This window comes from Hypomesus transpacificus, chromosome 13 (assembly GCF_021917145.1).
Source record: "Hypomesus transpacificus isolate Combined female chromosome 13, fHypTra1, whole genome shotgun sequence".
NCBI lineage: Eukaryota > Metazoa > Chordata > Actinopteri > Osmeriformes > Osmeridae > Hypomesus > Hypomesus transpacificus.
This window is the reverse complement of record NC_061072.1, coordinates 7,055,422-7,074,797: the sequence shown is the minus strand read 5'-3', so window position 1 is coordinate 7,074,797 and position 19,376 is coordinate 7,055,422. Positions and strand designations below refer to the sequence as shown.

Genomic DNA, 19,376 nt, shown 5'->3' with positions numbered 1-19,376 from the left:
TCTCTCTGGGTGTACCAGAGTGTTGGTGTTGCTAGAGGAGGACATGTGTATATATTTATATATATATATATATAAAGTGGAGCAGGATACTGCCAAGCGTTTAATTATAAACCCTCCAGACTATTCCGGGCCTGTCCTTTCAGAAGCAGCCCTGTCATCAGCAGGAGCAGATGGGAGTTCGCCAGGCCGACCAGCACAGATACTCCGCGCACTCACAGTGGGTGCAACAGGCAAGGAAAACAGCTGACGCGCTTGAGCACTTGCAGACTTCCCAAAAGAGGGGCATTTTCAGCGTCGATTTCGAGGTGTCGAGTGGGTTGATATGTGAAAACGTTTTGACACGTTGGCAAATTCTTTTTTTTCGTAAAAAGGAGCGGTGAAAGGTTGCATTCATTGGGATCTATGAGGTGATAAGTGTGTTGGTAAAATGTTTTTTTAGGTTGTAAGATTGGGCAGGAAACTGCAGTGGCACCACCACTAAACCTTGACAAAAACACTTTCAAGGTGTTTTCGGGGTGTGTGACAGTAAGCTCTCCCTGCTAGTCTGAGAGCTTGTCTTGTGATGGACGTAAAGTACCTTCAAGCACCCTCTTTCTCTGACTGACTCACTGTTCCCAGGTAGTGTGAGTATCCACACAGTATCATAGAACTTGTCGTCTTCTGATCACGAGGAAGGAAATTCAACGTCATTGCAGGAAACATCTCTATCTCAACTACTCTCCATATTTCTATCTGTCTCTCTCTCTCTGTTTCTATGTGTGTGTGTGTGTGTGTGTGTGTGAGAGTGTATGTGTACAGGGCCGGCCCGACCCAATAAGCAAACAAAAAATGTGTCTAGGGCCCGCGATTGTTCCCCCCCCCCCCTAAAAAACTATTGTAAAAAAAACAAACAATACCAATCAATGGACCCCATACACAATTTTTGTTTAGGGCCCCCAAAACCATAGGGCCGGCCCTGTATGTGTGTGCATGTGCATGTTTGCATGTGTGCATGTGTGCGTGTGTGTGTGTGTGTGTGTGTGTGTGTGTGTGTGTGTGTGTGTGTGTGTGTGTGTGTGTGTGTGTGTGTGCTGAGCTCTCTGTCTTATTGTGAATGAATGTTCCAGCCACCTGGCAGGGTTACTCGACATAATGCCTGACCTCTGCTGTCGCTCTCCCCCTCTCCTCTCTGATCCATCACTCTCTCCCCCTCTTCCATCTTTCTTCCCAACTACCCTCTCCCCCTCTTCCCCCCTCCAACTGCCTTGTTATTCTCTCACCCCCCTCTTCTCTCTTCTCTGTATTCCTGCAGTCTCTCTTCTGTCTTTTTCTTGGTCTACCTGCAGGTGTTACTTGTTAACAGTCACTCGTGCAAGCGGACCCAAATAAGTATTGGGAGTCAGAGATAAAAACAAACCTTTAAGCTTTTACATGTTGGAAATAGCGTGGTTCTATTCATAGTCACTGTTAAAGGTGTTTCTTTCATTTAACTTTTCAAACAATTGACAGCCTATTTCCCCCACATTAAATTATTATTTCAAGACAGACTTTGAGGTGCACCAGCCTCTTAGAGAATCTCAGAACCTCTGAAGTATGTCTCTGTTAAGGCTTTCGTTTATAACGTTTAAACAAGGCACCATGTCTGTTTAAACAAACATGATCCCGTGAATTCACACACACAACCCAAGTAAACACAGAAACACACTTCCACCAATAGATCGAGTCCTTTGTGAAAGGACACGTGAAACACCACAAGCGCAAAACAGCGACTTACCTTCTGAAAGTCCACAGACAACTTCACTTCTTCACTTCAGAGCTCATCCACCTCTCTCTTGGTAAAAGACCGAGAAATGGAACTTCTCTATTTCACCCTCCCCCTCCTCTTGCTGCTCTCTCTGCTGTTTCTCTCTCGCTGTCAGGGTGCGCTGGTTCAGTCTGTTTTCCTCTGAGCAGAGCAGTGTTTTCTACAGCAGCAGTTCTCTCTCCTCCGTCTGGGTTCAGTCTCGGCTTCTTTGTGTTGCTCTCGTCCGCTTAGGAAGTCTGTGTGCCTCCTCCTCCTCCACCTCCTCTCTCTCTCTCTCTCTCTCTCTCTCTCTCTCTCTCTCTCTCTGTCTCTCGTGCTCTCGTTCTCTCAACTTTTTCCCCTGTCTTTTGCTCTCACTCCCCCTCTCCCTCTGTCCTGTGGCTACCTCTCCACACTCGCTCATTCTTTCTTCTGTCCTCACACCCCTTCTTGTTCACCATCTCTCTTTCTCTCCCTCCCCTCTCTCTCTCTCTCTCTCTCTCTCTCTCTCTCTCTCTCTCTCTCTCTCTCTCTCTCTCTCTCTCTCTCTCTATCTCTCTCTCTTTTCTCTCTCTCTCTCTCTCTCTCTCTCTCTCTCTCTCTCTCTCTCTCTCTCTCTCTCTCTCTCTCACTCTCTCTCTCTCACTCTCACTCTCACTCTCACTCTCACTCTCACTCTCACTCTCACTCTCCCCTCTTTTCTCTCTCTCTCTCTCTCTCTCTCTCTCTCTCTCTCTCTCTCTCTCTCTCTCTCTCTCTCTCTCTCTCTCTCTCTCACTCTCTCACTCTCACTCTCCCCTCTTTTCTCTCTCTCTCTCTCTCTTTCTCTTTTTCTCTCTTTTTCGGGGCCAGCTGCTCCTATTACCAGACTCCTTTTTGTCTGTGGTGGTCGTCGTGGAGACCAGACTCTTTCTTCTACAGAAAAGGACAAGAGGGAAGAGAGGAGTGTGTGTGTGTGTTTAGGTCGCTCGGCCGTCTGGTCGTCTACCGGCTGACTCACACATACACTCCCCCCCCCCCCCCCCCAAACACAGACACACACACCGACACGCACACACACATTTCTAAACAGTGTGTGTCGTTATTGTGTGCTGGCGTTACTCTAATCAGCTGATAAAAACGCAGTACTAATCTAAGCGTGATGTGGTGAGGGAAAGAAGCAAGAAGCAACTGCACCTAAAGAAGATGGTAAGAAAAGATCTTTCGAAACAGTGAATCTCACACATACTTCCTACACGTGTGGATTTCCCAGCAGGTTACAGGGGAAGCTCCAGGGTCAGGAACCAGGGCAAGGTCAGGGTCCGGGTCAGGGTCCTGGTGGACTTCATGTAGCTGTGGTTCCCGCAGACACGAACTCGGCAGCAGAAGGTCCAACTGAAGAAGAGAGAATGAGAGAGAACAATAGAGGCTCTCAGCTTGCTTTGTTTTTGTCTGCTCTCTAAAGAAGAACGGCTGTAGGGAGTGAGGGGTGTGTGGGAGTGTTTGAGTGGTGGAGGAGGTGTGGGGTGTGTGTGTGGTGTGTGTGTCTGTTTGTGAGGGCCTGTGCTACTCAACTACACTGGAATTCCTTCTGAGGAAACGGGAGGGTGAGTGGATGTTTGTGTGTGTGTGTCTTTAGTTGAGCATTCAAATTCGAAATTTCCCTCGCTATGAAATGAGCTAGTCATTTGCAAGAAAGATTATACATTCAAAGTAAGTAACCCCCATTATCATGGGTATGAAACCAACTGCAAGACATGAAGCCATTCGACTTTCACAGATTGGTAAGTGAAGATGTGAATGTGTGAAGGAGTGAAGGAGTATATCAGGAAGTGATACAGTCATAGTCCTGTCAGCCTCTCGACTGAAATTGACGATCTGTCCTCTCCCTCTGTGACGTCAGAACGTTACGCTTGCTGTCTCACTCTCCCAGGAGAACAGGGAGAGGTGGTGTGAATGTGGATATGCCAGTGACAGAAAAAGATTCTGTGTATTACAGTCTGTCTGTGTGTGTGTTTCTGTGTGTGTGTGTCTGTGTGTGTCTGTGTTTCTGTGCGTGTGTGTGTGTGTCTGTGCGTGTGTGTGTGTTTCTGTGTGTGTGTGTGTGTGTGTCTGTGTGTGTGTGTGTGTCTGTGCGTGTGTGTGTGTGTGTGTCGGTGTGTGTGTGTTTCTGCTGTCCCACTCAGAGTAGCATCGTTCACACTCTGGTTGGTCACTGAACGTGTTGCGTAACTCTTTGGACAAAGCCCAGTTTCCTGCTCATCCTAATGAAATGGAACACTTTCCTCCCAGGCACACATTGAGCCAGACACTGAGAAGAACCCAGCAACACACACACACTCTGGAAAAGCCACTAGGAACACACACACATACACACACACGATGGAGAACCAATCAGGAACAAACACGCAAACACACACACTCCCCTTAACAAGTCCCTGGGAGGAGAGGTGTATTGCGGGAAATAAGATGGACGTCCTGGTCTTGTTGAGAAACAGAAAACAGATAATCCGAAGACAGACTCTTCATTAGGATGTGGGTCAGCGACCATCACCAGAGACTGAAACTGACGTGGTGGAACAATGAGATGATTAGAGTTGACCGGCGTGTGGTCAGGTCTGGTAGGGGTCAGATTAAGGATCACGACCCCTGACCCTAAACCTGCAGTGGTAGGGGTCAGAGTGAAGACCTACAGAATGTCCATTCTGTCTCCTCCAGTGCCTGTCTGTAACGGGACTCCCCCCTGACCTTTGACCTTGTCTGAGACAGGGCCCCGCGATGGATGGTGTGTGTGCTTACGTGTGTGTGAAGGTGCCTGAGAGAGCGTGTGTATGTGTGTGTGTGTGTGTGTCTGCGTGTGAGAGAGAGAATGTATGTATGTGTTTTTAAATGAGAGAGAGTGTGTGTTTCAGGGTTGAGTAGAGAGAGTTCGGAGCAGAGGGCGGGGGGGTGGTATAAAGACTGTCTTTGTGCAGGTGGCTGACTGGGGCTGTTGCTCTGATGGGGGCCTGGTCTGGACAATGTTGGCCCTGTGTGTGTGGAGCACTGGGGCCTGGGTCTGGTCTGTACCATGCTGTTGGATGCATGCATGTGTGTGTGTGTGTGTGTGTGTGTGGTTGTGTTGAACACGAAGTATGTATATCACTGTGTGCATGTGTGTTCATCAGTGTGTGCGCACATGGGTTTATCATTGTGTACCTGTGTGTGTGTGTGTATCTGTGAGTGCTCGTTTCTCAGCGTGTCTGTGTGTGTGAGTCAGGCCACATTGATCGACCAATCATCATGACGCTAGAACTGTCATAAGCATCACACCAGAGAACACAGCCTCAGCCCCACGCCAGCCTGAGTCATCATGGGGAGAAAATGAAACCGGTGTGAACATGTTGGAGTGCACTGGGCCTGCTGGGACCCAGACCCAGTCAGACCCAGTCAGACCCAGTCAGACCCATACAGACCCAGTCAGACCCAGTCAGACCCAGTCAGACCCATACAGACCCAGTCAGACCCAGTCGGACCCATACAGACCCAGTCAGACCCATACAGACCCAGTCAGACCCAGTCAGACCCAGTCAGACCCATACAGACCCAGTCAGACCCAATCAGACCCAGTCAGACCCAGTCAGACCCAGTCAGACCCAGTCAGACCCAGTCAGGTTTCAGCCTCTGCTGATAACTATCAGATGACATTCACGCCAGATGGCTCAGTAGGTTAGTGGCGGTGGTGTGTGTGTGTGTGTTGGTGGAGTGTGTGTGGGTCTGTGTGTTGGTGGTGGTGGGATAGTCTCGAGGCCTATGCCTAAACTGCTGAATCACTGACTGGGTGTACTGGCAGGCAACACACACACATGCACTCACACACAGATGCCCACACATAGACTGGACTCCGTGCTTGTCCTGACTTCGTGTTGGTCAGCATGAGGACAGCAGGTCAGGTCGAGGAAGAGACAGTCTGTCTTGATTTTCTCAAGCTTCTAAAGTAGCTCTGATTCAAAATGGCTTTGTTGACGAAAGGGGAACGATAAAGTTTTGCCATTCAAAAGGAACTTTTGGTAGATGGAACTGCAGTGTGTGATGTGTTCCTGTACGTGTGTGTTCCTGCAGGCCCACTGGTGAGACAACAGACATGCTACCGAACGTTCAATGAGCGCCCCCTTATCCGTCAAGATGCTGCCTTGTGGAAATGCTTACGGAAAGCAGTTTTGTATCAAGGAAACATATCCATCCATCTCTCTCTCCTTTCTCTCTTGCTCTCTCTCTCTCTCTCTCTCTCTCTCTCTCTCTCTCTCTCTCTCTCTCTCTCTCTCTCTCTCTCTCTGTGTCTCTCTCTCTCTCTCATTCAGCATATCTGACTGAGGCAGGTCCTCTCTAGTGACCTCTATCAGTATCAAGTACTTCCTGCCACCATTAGCCTCACAGGCCCTTGGCCTTCATTGGCCTAAGTGCTCTAAGTAATGGCAGAGGAAATGTGATTACTAACCTGAACCCGATCAGATTCTGTTGAAGGCAAACATCGTCCCCTGCTGGCGAACTCTATGTATGACATGAGTAAACCCAAGAATTGTAGTAAATATGTTATGATACTGTAACGTGTTATAATAATGAAGTATCCATTGAGTTGACCTTTTCATCCAAAGGGATGTACAGTTCAGGCTTGACTGGCGACCTCTTGATCTGCAAATGCTCTGGCGCCGAGCCACACCCATTATGGAGTTCGCAGCAGTTATTTTGATAGATGTCTTCGATCACAGCTTTTCTATCGACCCCCCAGGCTATACATACACACGGTACAGGTCACTGTACGGCTGTAGGTCCCAACCCCAGGGGAAGGCACACACGATCGGTTAGCACAACACCCATTTTATCTTTCATTTTTTAAATGAAGGATAAAAATGGCGCGTGCAGTGACCTGTAAGGCCGCTGATGAACTGAATGTGTGTCATCTACGGTGTATTCAGAAACACCATGCAGACATGTCTAGGTGCTATCCCTGAGGATATGTACACAGGTGTGATTGTAGTTCATAGACTTGGCTAAGTTCATAGTTCACTCCCCGGTCTGGTTAAGGTCATAGTTCAGACCCCCGGTTTGGGCGTTTCATTTGACTTGAATTGGTCAGTCAACAATGGCCTCAAAGTGACATTCCCAAAGGTCTCGAATCCTATGTATGACTGTGACGTAATATGATGTACTATTTAAGTATTAACCAACGTCATAACAGTGGGTCATGAAGGATGAATTTCCAAGTGTTAATTATACACAAGAAGCGTTCATTTTACTTGAGCGGTTATAGAGGTCCAAGAAGTTAACACTCCAGGTGTTCATTTCACACTTTGAAATTAGCTTTGCACATGTTTCGTGATTCGTTTAAACGAATGAAAAGTTATTTCTCCTCCATGGGCTGGGAGGTCCAGCATAGTAGCCTGTGTCCATTAGAATATGTGAGGGGAGTCGAGGAGGAGGGGATGAGGCTGTGGAGAGGAGCACGAGGAGGGGAGGGTGTTGCAACATCTGCCACGTCTGAACTGTCCCTGGGACAGGCTGGAACGGAGGATGCGAGAGAGGGGGAAGAGAGAGGGAGAAGTGGGAGTGACTGAGGATAGAGGAAGCACGGTTCCTATTAAAGGCTTTTTTATTTCATTGCTGCCCACGTAGAAAGCTTCAAACTAAATCTGTTTATATGTTCCTGAATAAACCGTTGCAAGTTTTCCTTCCAATAGACAAAAAAACATTAAGTGTGCGTGCTCCTTTTCGCGTGATGTTCTTTGAAATGACGGTGTGCAGCCCCCTTCTCTTAAATACGGATTCGGGCGGCCAAGATTGAACTGGTCGTCTTTTGTTTAGGCTGCTTCATCGGTCTCCATTCGGCAGACGTCACCGATATCCTGACTCTAGTGTGGCGGCGGCGTTTTGCGTAGTTGTTCCACCGGCAGGCGGGCAACGAGGTCGTGTGCGCCTGTTTGTGTGGGGGTCTGGAGGGCTGTGGGCATTGAAGAAGGCGGCGACGGTGGAGGAGGACGTTTCCTTCCCTCGATGCTAAGCGCTGGAATGGAAGAATTTATTACCGAGGAGGAAGAGCCATGGTACGACCAACAAGATCTCGAACAGGGTAAGAAAACCTCCAAAGCCGGCCTTTGGTGCAGCCGCATCCCAAAGTCAGTGCAGGCTGGCCGGTAAAGCCAACGATGAGCTCAGCTGTTTGCACCAAACAATGGTCTTGTGTTGTAGCACAACGGCAACGTGATTATGTTAAATCGGTCATAATTGTATACGCAGGTAGGCAATAGTAAATATGTCAACTCTTCAGAGCATCATAAACCGTTTTGCTACTTTGCACTCAATGCTTTGACAGAATGCCAAGGCCTTTGTGACGATGAAATGTTGCCTGACAATGGATCAATAATGCTACCAGGTTCATTAGACAGTGTAATGTAAAAAACGCTTTAAAAAAAGAACAATTACGAAATTGAATGGTCGAGTCCTGAATATTATTGTTTTGTATAGGCTAAAGGTAAATAAAAAAAATGTCCCTTTATACAAATAATAATAAAGATGTTGCCTATATAATTTATACATGGTCCAGTACACCATAATACATGTTTCTTCTTTCGAATACAATTTAATTGCACACTTAATGAAACAGGACATTTGTGTGTTAAGCTTTTTTTCATGCATACAGTACATAGTAACATGCCGTGTCAGGGTTCAGAGTTCATGTTTTCTCCTCTTCTCACCTCTCAGCAGGTAAGAGATCCGGCCATACTGAAACATCTCATTTAAACCATAAGACAGGCTCTAAACTGGTCCAACTCTGTTTTGTCATATTGATTCCATCGGTCGGTTTTGACCTTTAGAGTTCGCTGTCCTTGTTTGTTCCCCTTGCTGATTAGGTCTCTGTAAAATCTCTCAGTCTCTCAGCCTAAAAGGGATAGACTATCAACATTATATGACCACATCCTCCTTGTAAATATAGACCATGGCATTTGCATGTTGGCAGAGTCAGAAAAGCACATATTAACCAGACAGACAGACATCCCCGGAAATGGAATGCAAGCCATCTTTTCAGACCAGCTGATTAGGCACTATGACATCACTTTTGTACGCACCCTTTCAAATGTATTTTCTGATGTCATAATCCAGCTGTGCCATGAGTGGGCGTGATGTTAGCTTGCGGCTTTTACATATTTGGTCTGCAGTAACATTACCTTCCTGGTTGGCAGACTGATGCGCAGTCCAAACTAACTATGCTTGTCAAGGTCTAGCCAATCACAGACTATCCCTCTGCTTTCATCTCCACCATACAGAACTTCTGTATTCATCTTTCTCTCCTACTCTCATTCTTCTCATATCCTGTCTTCCCTCTCTCCCTCCCCTCCCAATCTTTCTCTTCCCCCTATCTCACTTTCTCTCCCCTCTCTCTCTCACTCTCTCTCCTACAGCCTCTCTCTTTTCTTCTCTCACTCGCTCGCCCTCTCTCCCTCTCTGTCTCTATCACTTCCTGTCTGAGAGCCAATTATGACAGTTTCTGCTGATGGCAGCGGAAGAGGTTGATTGCACGTGGCTCTTTATCTGGCTGTGCACACACACACAGACACACACACAGACACACACACAGACACACACACGCACACATGCACACACACAAGCACACACACCCTCTCTTTGTACAGGCTAGACATGAGGATAAAAATAGATGTTCTCACTTTATTTTGCCTTGAGAGAGCGAGATCAGGTCAGTATGAGGAGAGAGGGAGGCTGCCTGGATCTTTTGATGCGAGGGAAAGAGGCAGAGAGAAAAACTGGAGCTCTCTCTATCTCTACGTCAATCCGCCCTCTCCAAACAGCCTCCATTCATCTCTCTGAGCTGCTGTCTTGCCTCCCTAGGCCTACAATCTAGGCCCATGATCCAAACCTATAATCCAGGCCCCCGTTCATGGCCCATAATCTAGACCCAAAATCTAGGTCCACAATCTAGACCCACAATCTAGGTCCATCATCTAGACCTACCATCTAGTCCTACTTGACTATGTAGCTAGACTCTCACAGGGCCGCTGAGCCCACTCAGGGTGCAGTGTAGACGTGATGCGGCCAGGCGCCAGGGGCTGGCCTCAGGGGACGAGCCACCGGAGCTGGGCTTTGTGTTACCTGCCGTGGGTGCAGCCTAGCAAACGCCAGTCTCTGTTGTTCAGGGTGAACAAAACACAGAGAAAGGAGATCTGTCCGAGTTCCGGAACTTTAGCAGATGTGCTGCTTGGAATGCAGAGGGAGAATTGTGTGGAGGATATTCTAACCCGGTAATCATGCATTTGAAAACTCACTTGCTGGATCACTGGCACGCACACTTACACACAGTTCTGTAAGTGCATATTATACAAGGTGGCAGACTGGTAAAATAATATTTTCTTCTGTGTAAACACATTGTTAGGCTCTGGCCCGATTGCTGCACCCAGATCAGACTTGTTGAGACCCAGTAGCCAAGTCTTGGCCGAGCGAGATCTACATCTGAGAGAAACCCTGCCTGAGCTCTCTCCTTATTGTTTCTCTCTCTCTTTTTTCTTGGTTTTCTCAGATTTCTCTTTCTATTTCTCTCTGTTTTCTCATTCTATCTCTGCTCTCATTACAGTGTATAAATGACCGTCCCTTCTCGCTTTAGAGGGTAATGGTGTCTCTCTGAGAGAGCCTATCCAGACCTCTGTTCTGAATGTAGTCCCACTCTAGTAGGCTGCTGCAAGGCCCGGCTGCAAAAGAGAAGGAGAGGCATGTTTTCCACATTCCTCTCAATCTCAAGAGATGATATCCACCTACAACAACAACAACAACTGCTCACATGGAGATGGTTGTCACACACACACACACACACACCTATGGATAAACAGGAAAGGCAGGAAAGTATATGTACACATGTACATGGAAATTACATCTTTATGTATCCAAGATAACACTTGGAGGGTGTGGAGAAAATAGAGGAGTTCTTGATAGAACATTCCGGAAATGTTCTACATTCTATTTGAGACATGGCGAGTTCTGAGAGTGATGTCATCCTTTGTGGGTCAGAACGCTTCCTGGTTGGAGTCTAATCTGTACAGCAGCTATTGATTGTCTCCCTCCCTTCCTCCCTCCCTCCCTCCCTTCCTCTCTTTTTATGTTTTCACTTTCCGTCCCTCCCTCTGCCTTCCTTTTCCTGTCTTTCTCACACACACCTCCAAGTCATATCCTTGTAGTCCACAGAGGGTTAACTGTACCATGTGAAAGCCATATTGCAGATTTGGGGTTCGTAGGTTTTCCAGACCGTGTTTGGTTTCGAGCTCTGTTCCAGCTACAGCTGCAGGTGGTCTGGAATTACATGATTAAATTTCCCCTCTCCAAAGAAAAGCAAAGAGGATTCATCAGCGTGGTTCAGTCCTGGTGTGACATATAGCCCACAGCTGTTGTGCTGCCCAGGAAATTACCATCCACAGGGCCTCAGTAACCAATCACCTGCGGGATAGTGCTGTTGTTTTGCATATTCATGAGCTCGTCTGTCTTGTAACTCATCTCTGCTCAGACAGCAGCACTTTAGTGATAAACCTGGGTTACATAACAAACAAGATGGCTATCGCTGGGTACTATCGCCGTTCTGTAAACATCTCATCTGTTCTCTTGCTTCCTCGCTGGTCACTATGGAGTTGAAGAACGTGTTTTATTCTCCGCTGCGCTGCTAAGCTCACGTGTTTGAAAGAGAGCGAAAAATAGAAATCTAGGACATGTGAAAAGAGAGAAAGTGCAGAGACAGAGATGAAAGAGAGAGATTGTAGAGAGAGTGAATGCGAGACAGAGGGAGAAAGTGAGAGAGGGAAATGAGTCATAAGAGATTAAATGTAAGATGCTGTCCTCTCTCAATCCCAGCTGATCCAGGTGGTCTTCTCTAACTCCAAAGCTCTAGGCCGCGTTCTATTCTAGAATGTTCCCACGGGGCTGTTCTAGATTAGAACCCGGTAGTGGGACACAGTTAAAACGGCCAGCTCTGTTGGGAGGCAGGAAGCTCTACGTTCATCTGTGTTCTAAATTCTCTAATCAGATAGAACTGACTCTCCTCAGAGGTCTACAAACAAACATGTTGTTGATGCTGTATGTGGAAGGATATTAAGATAGACATGTGTGTGTGGATGTGTGTGTACGTCTGTGTCTGTACGTGTGTGTGTGTTACAGTACAGTGGTACAGTCCAGGACATGCTGGGTGTGTGTGTGTGGTACAGTCCAGGACATGCTGGTTGTGTGTGTGTGTGTGTGTGGTGTGTGTGGTGTGTGTGTGTGTGGTACAGGACATGCTGGTTGTGTGTGTGTGTGTGTGTGGTACAGTACAGGACATGCTGGGTGTGTGTGCCCTTGTGCAGACTCAGCCAGCAGCATGTCGCCCTCTTGTCTGACGGATGCAGGAAGACCGGAGCAGACAGCACAAGAGGAGGGATGTGGCCCCCCTCAGCCAGGGGGATGAAACCAGGGAACGACACGGAGGCTCTTTACATGGTGTCCTGAAGCTGTGTGTGTCTGTTTGTGTTTAGCAAATTAAAACCCTTCCACCTCTCTCAGGAGGTGAAAGGTCAAACGGATTCTCATTGATCGCATCCCGTCCCACCCCCACGTTACACCCACGCACTTACACACACACACACGCGCACACACACAATGTAACACACCTCATTGACTCATACACGTGTGCTAAATCTTTCACCTGTAAGTTCCTGTCAGACAGATCTGCTTCTGCCTGCAGTGTCTGGGGCCGTGGAGAGCTCTCTCCCCCTCCCCCTTTCTAATCCAGAAGATCTGGCAGAGGCAATCTATCTCTCTCTGTCTGAGTGGTGGGGCTGTTCTCTCGGGGCTCGGTCGGACATGGCTCTCTGGCCTCCTGTCCATACAGGGGAGAGAGGGAGGGTAAAATGAGAGGGTTAGAAACCAGGAGGGAGGGGTGCTGCAGAGGTGTGTGTGTCTCTCTCTCTCCTTCTCTCTCTTCTCCACAGATGATCTGGTTCCTCTCTAACTGTGTCATGCTCAGGTGTTTGATTGTGCCGTTATCAGCCATGGGTCCCTGCTGAAAATAGCCTAGTCACCAGTGGATCGTGATGCTTTGCAGGGCACGGCAGTCTCCTCCTCTGCGGTTGTCAGAGTGACATGCTGCCAGAAGGGTTATGCTTTTGTGTGTTAACTCCTTGCCCTCTCTCTCTCTCCCTCCCTCCCTATCTCTGTCTCTCACTTCCTCTCTCCTGCCTCCCTCTGTCCTTCCCCCTTGTCTCTCCCATGCTACCTTCTCAACCCCCTTTCGATATATACCTCTCCCCTGACCCTCCTCACCTCCCTCCCTCCCTCCCTTCCCCGGTGCTATTACTCTGTCCTCCTCTCCCTCCTCCTCTTTCTTTATCTTCCATGGATCAACCTCTATACCTTCTACCTCCATCCCCCTCTTTTCCTTCGGCTCCTTCCCTCCCTATCTCCTCCTTTAACCTGCCTCACTCTCTCCATCTCTTCCTCCCCTCCGACTCCCTCTACTCTTTTCTCTCTCCTCTCCCTCCAGACCTTCACCTAGCAGCAGAGCTGGGGAAGACTCTGCTGGAGAGGAACAAGGAGCTGGAGGACTCCCTGCAGCAGATGTACCTCACTAATGAGGAGCAGGTGCAGGAGATCGAGGTAGGTCCTCAGACAACCTCTCTGTCCATCCATCTCTTTCGTCTTCTCTATATCCGTCCGTCTCCATCCTTCTTTCCATTCATCTCTCCACCGCCGTCTCCCTATCCGTCTCTATCCATCCCTCTCATCTTCTCTCTCCATCCGTCTGTCCGTCTCTCGATCTCTCTCACGTATAACGTCACTCATCCGTCCATCATACACACGATGGTGGATTCATCCTTATGAAATCACACCACTGTCACGTTGGAAGGCTATGAGACAAAGGGACCGAGCCAGATGGCGTAATTACAATGTACTCCAACACCGTGTCTGTTCTCTCCTGTCCCAGTGGGGTAAGGAGGAGAGGCCTCAGAGTCCGAGGCTTTGTTCCTGCTGGGTTAATCATCAACGATCATGGTTGAATTACTTCAGTAAATGAGGTCTGAATAGGTCTCGAACCAAAACACAGGATCGCTCAAGTGAAAGGAAATGACACGAAGGAGCTCAGCTAGCTCATTCCCCTCCTCAACGATTTCTGCCATTAGCTGTAATGATATAGTTAGAGGTCAAGGGATGCTTCCCTGATTAAGAGCGAACAAGTGCATGTGTGTCCCTGTGAATTTGTGTTTGTGTGTGTGTGCGTGGGGGGCTTCTAATGTATTTGTGTGTGTTTGTTAGAGTGTGTGTGTGCGTGTGTGTGTGCATAATCTGAAGGTTTGTCCAGCTCCCTGTGGAGTAATGTGATTTTCCGTGTGGATCAAGACCAGAGCTGGAAGCTGACGGCTAATAATTAAGAACCCCCCCCCACACACACATACACCACACACACACACACACACACATCCCACACACGCAGAGGGCCACTGAAAGGGTTCACTGGGTTTGTAGCTCTCAGGGTGGACAGGGTCTTCTCTCTGTGTCCTCAAGATACACTGTCTGCTTCATGATAAGTGTGTGTGTGTGTGTGCTCGCGTGTGTGTGTCTGCAGTACCTGGCCAAGCAGCTGGATGTCTTGCGGGACATGAATGAGCAGCATGCTAAGGTGTATGAGCAGCTGGACGGCACAGCCAGAGAACTGGAGGTCACCAACCGTACTCTGCTGCTGGACAGCAAGGCCTCGCAGCACAAGATAGAGAGGTGAGCGGAACCTGTCTCTCTCTACCTCTCCCTCACCTCTTCTCTCTGTCTGTCTCTCCCTACCTCTCCCCCCCAAAAAAACGTACCCTTTCGCCCTCTCTATTTGTCTCTCCCCCCACTCCTCCCTAACCCGCTCTCCCTCTTTCCCCCCTGTTTCCTCCTCGGTTCCTCCAGGCTGACGGGCACCATCGATGCTCTCCAGGCCCAGGTGGAGGCTCTCTCTGGGCAGGTGGAGAAGCTGCGCTCCCTGGAACAGCTCCGGGTCCGAAGGGAGAAGAGAGAACGACGCAAGACCATCCACTCCTTCCCCTGTCTCAGGGAGCTGTGCACCGCCCCCAGGTCAGGCTCGGGGGCCCCACCCACCCGGGGCGCCACGTCTGTCACACTCCATCTTCTAAGTGCTTTATTGGCACGTTAAGAGACCTTCCAAAACACTGCCAAAGGAAATACCGTGCGCTTACGCGTGCACATTCTCGTGCATGTGGATGTGTGTCTGTGTGTGTGCGTGTCTATGTGTGTGTGTGTGTGTGTGTGTGTGTGTGTGTCAGTTACGAGGATGGCTTCGTGGTGGGCCGGGCGGAGAGCTCCTCGTTGGAGTTGAAGCGGCAGCCGATGGAGGAGGAGAACGAGCGGCTGAGGGAGGCGGTGTCGGACCTGCGCTCCGCCGTGAGGACGGAGAGAGGACGGCGCGAGGGGGTGGAGAAGGAGTGCCACGCCCTACTCGGAGAGTTCTCCCGCTTGGAGGCCCGCGTGCAGGTGGGAATCAACCAATCGGACGACACAATCGAATATGATTAGTTTTGTGACCAATCACAGCCCCTCTGGGAAATGGTCTTCCCCAGCAACAGGGGTGCTCATGATCGGGGTCAGTTTTTTTCGATTGGCTGGAGGTGCAACTCCGTGGGAATGTCCACCAGTAGCCGGAGGGGACGCAGATCCGCTTTTCTGATTGGCTGTCTGACTTCCTGTTTTGCTCTGCAGGGTGCCGAGAGCTGCCAGGTGCGCGTGCGGGAGCTGGAGGCGGAGCTACAGGAGCTGCAGCAGCTCCGGCGCGCGCGCACGCTCCTCCTGAGCAGCGAGGACGACGGCGTGGGCTTCACCCAGACCCTCCTCAACAACACCCCTGAGACCGACACCCCGGAGGGGGCGGCGGACGAGGCGGGCGGGGGGGTGAGGGAGGAGGCGGAGGGCGGGGGAGGCGTGGGAGGGCAGGCCTTGCCGGCCTCCAGCCCGGTCAGGAAGAGCTGCAGCGACACGGCGCTCAACGCCATCGTGGCCCGCGACGCCTCGGGCCGCCGGCGGGGCAGCTACGCCCTCCACGCCAACAGCGTGAGGAAGAGGGGGATGTCCATCCTGAGGGAGGTGGACGAGCAGTACCACGCCCTGCTGGAGAAGTACGAGGAGCTGCTGGGAAAGTGCCGGCGCCACGAGGAGAACCTCTGCCATGCCGGCGTCCAGACCTCCAGGCCCGTCTCCAGAGACCCCTCCATGAAGGACTGCGCCGTGGGGGCCTCGCCCACCCCGGCGCCCCCTCCCACGCCCACCCAGTCCCCCTCCACCCCGGAGGCCATGGAGAGCATCAGCAAGCAGGTGGAGGCGGTGGACAAGCGCCTGGGACAGAACACGCCGGAATACAAGGCCCTCTTCAAGGAGATCTTCTCTCGCATCCAGAAGACCAAGACTGACATCAAAGCCACCAAAGCCACCAAATCGAGCAAGCCCAGCAAGCCCAGCAAGTCAGGGGGTGGTAAAAGCAGTAAACAGTGATATTTACTGACTGGATGCAGAGTGGGAGTTTGTGATGTAACCCAGAGCTTTAATTTGTTAGAGGGAAGCCACCCAGAGACCCTGCGCTGACCTACAGCGCCCCCTAGAGGACGCTTACCATCAGGGTTGAGGTTGATTCCCTACTACAGCCAAGAAAGATTCACTATATTTGAATCAGATCAAAAGAAAACACTGCTCAAGGATACTCAAACATATTCAAAACCATTCAGATTCATTTAGTAATTGGGACACTTGTCTTACTTGCAAATCTCCTGTCCGTTTTTGTGTTCTCCTATCACAACTGCTGCTTCGACCTGTCCTCGGTTACCAACCAACCCAGTGTTGTTATGGGAGTAAAACTCATGTACTCCCTCTGAATGTTACTGTAACCTCTCTGAGCGCCTGGCTGCCTTTCCTTATCATGTGACATTTTCCCTCCTTTTCAGCTGCCTTTGCTATGGCTACCTGCGTCACAGGTATAACTGTCACTCCAAAAACCATTGGAGGAGGAGGATTCAAACAGAGGTTGCTTTTATACTTTATTCCCTCTGGGACACAGATATAAAAAGATGCACTAAACTTCAAGGACTTGCATTGTACATCGCCGGATTTTCTGCCTCCAAAAACACACAACTGACTTTGAACTCTGTCGGAACGAACGGAAAGACTCACAGAGAACGAACAAAATGGCTCCTGTGTGACTGCACTGTGCGATCAGCCCACCCTGGACTCAGCTTCTGTGTTGTCTGTTAGAACCATGGCCCCATAAACTGTTGCCGATGAAGTGTACGTCTAGTGGGAAAACCTAAGCCTTTTGCCCAGAGGACAATGCTCGAATGTTGCACTGCTCTGTGTTGGTTTCATATCATCTCGAATACTGTGTTTTATATTCTAGGAAAACTTCTACTCTGGCCTGCAGTCTGCCTAGTGCTCAGTTACATACTTATAGGATTTCAAAAGGGATCAAGGTTGATTGAAATAGGGATGGGTGTTCTAATGTTCCTCTAGGTTGAATACAGAAAACAGCAGCCTCCAGCTGTGAGATGTGCTAGCATCACTGTCCCTCCACCCTTTAACCAACTTAATGCCAAAAAACCTTAAATGGGAGAATCTTTATGTTGTTGAGACAGGATGAAGAGTCCTTAATTGGACCCACTAAACAGTGAAGGTGACCAGGTACCAGGGGCGGGGGAGTGAAGTGATGTGTAGTAGGGGTGAAGGTGGGTCAGAGTGGGGGGGTAAGATGTCAGGTCATATAGACCAGGAAGGTAATGAGGGTCTTGAATAGAAAGCAATAAACTGAAGTGGTGACATCACGACTGTGAGGGGAGTCTGGGTAAGGTCGATGATCCGAGAAGGATACTGAAACTCTGTTTTTGCTGAATGTTGCTTTTGCTCTGAAATGTATTTGTACGCTTAATGATAAGCCTTGAATGTGATTGGCTGAGAGATTGGCCTGCTTACCTGCTCTGAGGCTGTTGCCTGGCTACTTAGTCTACAGATGCATCAGACAATCCACACAGATTGCTGTCTTTTCGGTTTTCCGGGCATTATAAACAACTCCTGCTACTAATATTGGTTGTGAAACGCCAGCGACACAGGTGAGTTGCTTGGTCAAATGTGAAATGCAATGTATCTTTTTATTCATTTATATATCTTTGGGACTGGTTGCTTAGGAAAGTGTGAGGATGCTATTGTATGTTATCTACCACAACAAACTAAAGGGGGGGGGGGGGGGGGGGGGGGGGGGGGGGGGGCAGGGGTCATTTTTTTTTACTGTGATTATAACTTTATAATAACTAAAACACTTTGGATTTTATCTTAAAGACAAGATTGCTCCGGATACAATGGAATGATAACTAAACTATCTAAGTATTACTAACCAGATAACTACGTTGTCTTTACCCCCCTCTCAACCTAACAGTCCTATACAGTGTTGCACAGTACAGCTTATAAGGGCCTTGTCTTTTAAAAGCAAAACATGGACAACAGTATAGAAAACATTTGATGAGCAATGCTGCCATTGTTGCTTCCCTTGAATTAGTCATTCATCAAATACTAACATCACAAATGCGTACACCTTAATTACTGCGGGAAAGAGAAGAACCATATCTGTAAAGTAATATCTATATCAGCAGTAGTCAAAGTTTAAACTCATCTCAAGCTTCAAACTCAGCATAAGGCCTGACTGGGCAGGGCAGAATTGTGAACGATGAATTATGAGTGAAGCTGCGGTGTGGGTGTTACTAGTGCCATGTCGGTGGATTTTCTAATGAGGATCTTATTTCGTTTTTTTATTTTTTTCATCTCAGGGTCAATTAGAAGTTTCCGGGTGAAAAGGATCTAGGCAGGAAAGCACATCTCTAAGTGTTAATTTTACACCAGGAGTGTTTATATTGGTCCATCTTTTGCGTGGACCTAAAATATTCAAACGTTCAACGAATCGACTACAATGATATCTCCTGGTCGTTAAATGAACACTGGATGTGCTTTGAGAAACTAGGCTATCCGCTAACGTTTTCTCAGTAGGTCCTGGAGAGGTGTTGTGTGACGTAGGCTTCACGTCCAGTCTGTGGTCGAGTTCTGTTTCGTTAATCAAAGATAGTGCAGGGCAGAAAATTCTGGGGATCATCGCAGCAGGATGGCGTGTGTGAAAACACTGTGTCCATTAGGATATTTTGTATGCTACGGTCATGAAGCCTGAGGAAATTACTCCGAAATTGGGCCTTTTTTTTCTTCAATCTAGGGTTCATTAGGGAACTGTACTTTCTTACCTCTTGCACTTGAAAATGTATGTGCCCGCCAGGCTACTCTTGCATATTTATTATTGGGTAATTTTAACTTCGTCTTACTCTGTCTATTTATTCATCTATGTCTGTGAACATTGTTATAATCTGCTTTGGTGCCTATGTAAGTGTTTCATTAACATATCATTAGAACCAATACATGTTGGTTGTATTTATTTCTTCTTTTATACATTATATCATAAAGTTTCAAATTGTATTCTTAGCTAGTCTTTAGCATTGTGTTTTGTCATAAGACACGATCTCATCAGTGAATTAGAATCATTCTTGTGTTGACTTGACATCTTTAT

At 48.6% G+C, this 19,376-nt stretch overlaps 1 protein-coding gene across 1 annotated transcript; it reads left to right on the top strand.

Moving 5' to 3' along the window:
* Positions 1 to 7,269: 7,269 nt before the first annotated feature.
* Positions 7,270 to 18,027, top strand: LOC124475754 (cerebellar degeneration-related protein 2-like). The gene is made up of 6 exons (XM_047032559.1): positions 7,270 to 7,847; positions 13,287 to 13,399; positions 14,367 to 14,515; positions 14,690 to 14,854; positions 15,064 to 15,271; positions 15,497 to 18,027. Exons 1-6 carry the CDS (start codon positions 7,772 to 7,774, stop codon positions 16,280 to 16,282), a joined length of 1,497 nt encoding a protein of 498 aa, XP_046888515.1. The 5' UTR covers positions 7,270 to 7,771; the 3' UTR covers positions 16,283 to 18,027.
* Positions 18,028 to 19,376: the final 1,349 nt, after the last annotated feature.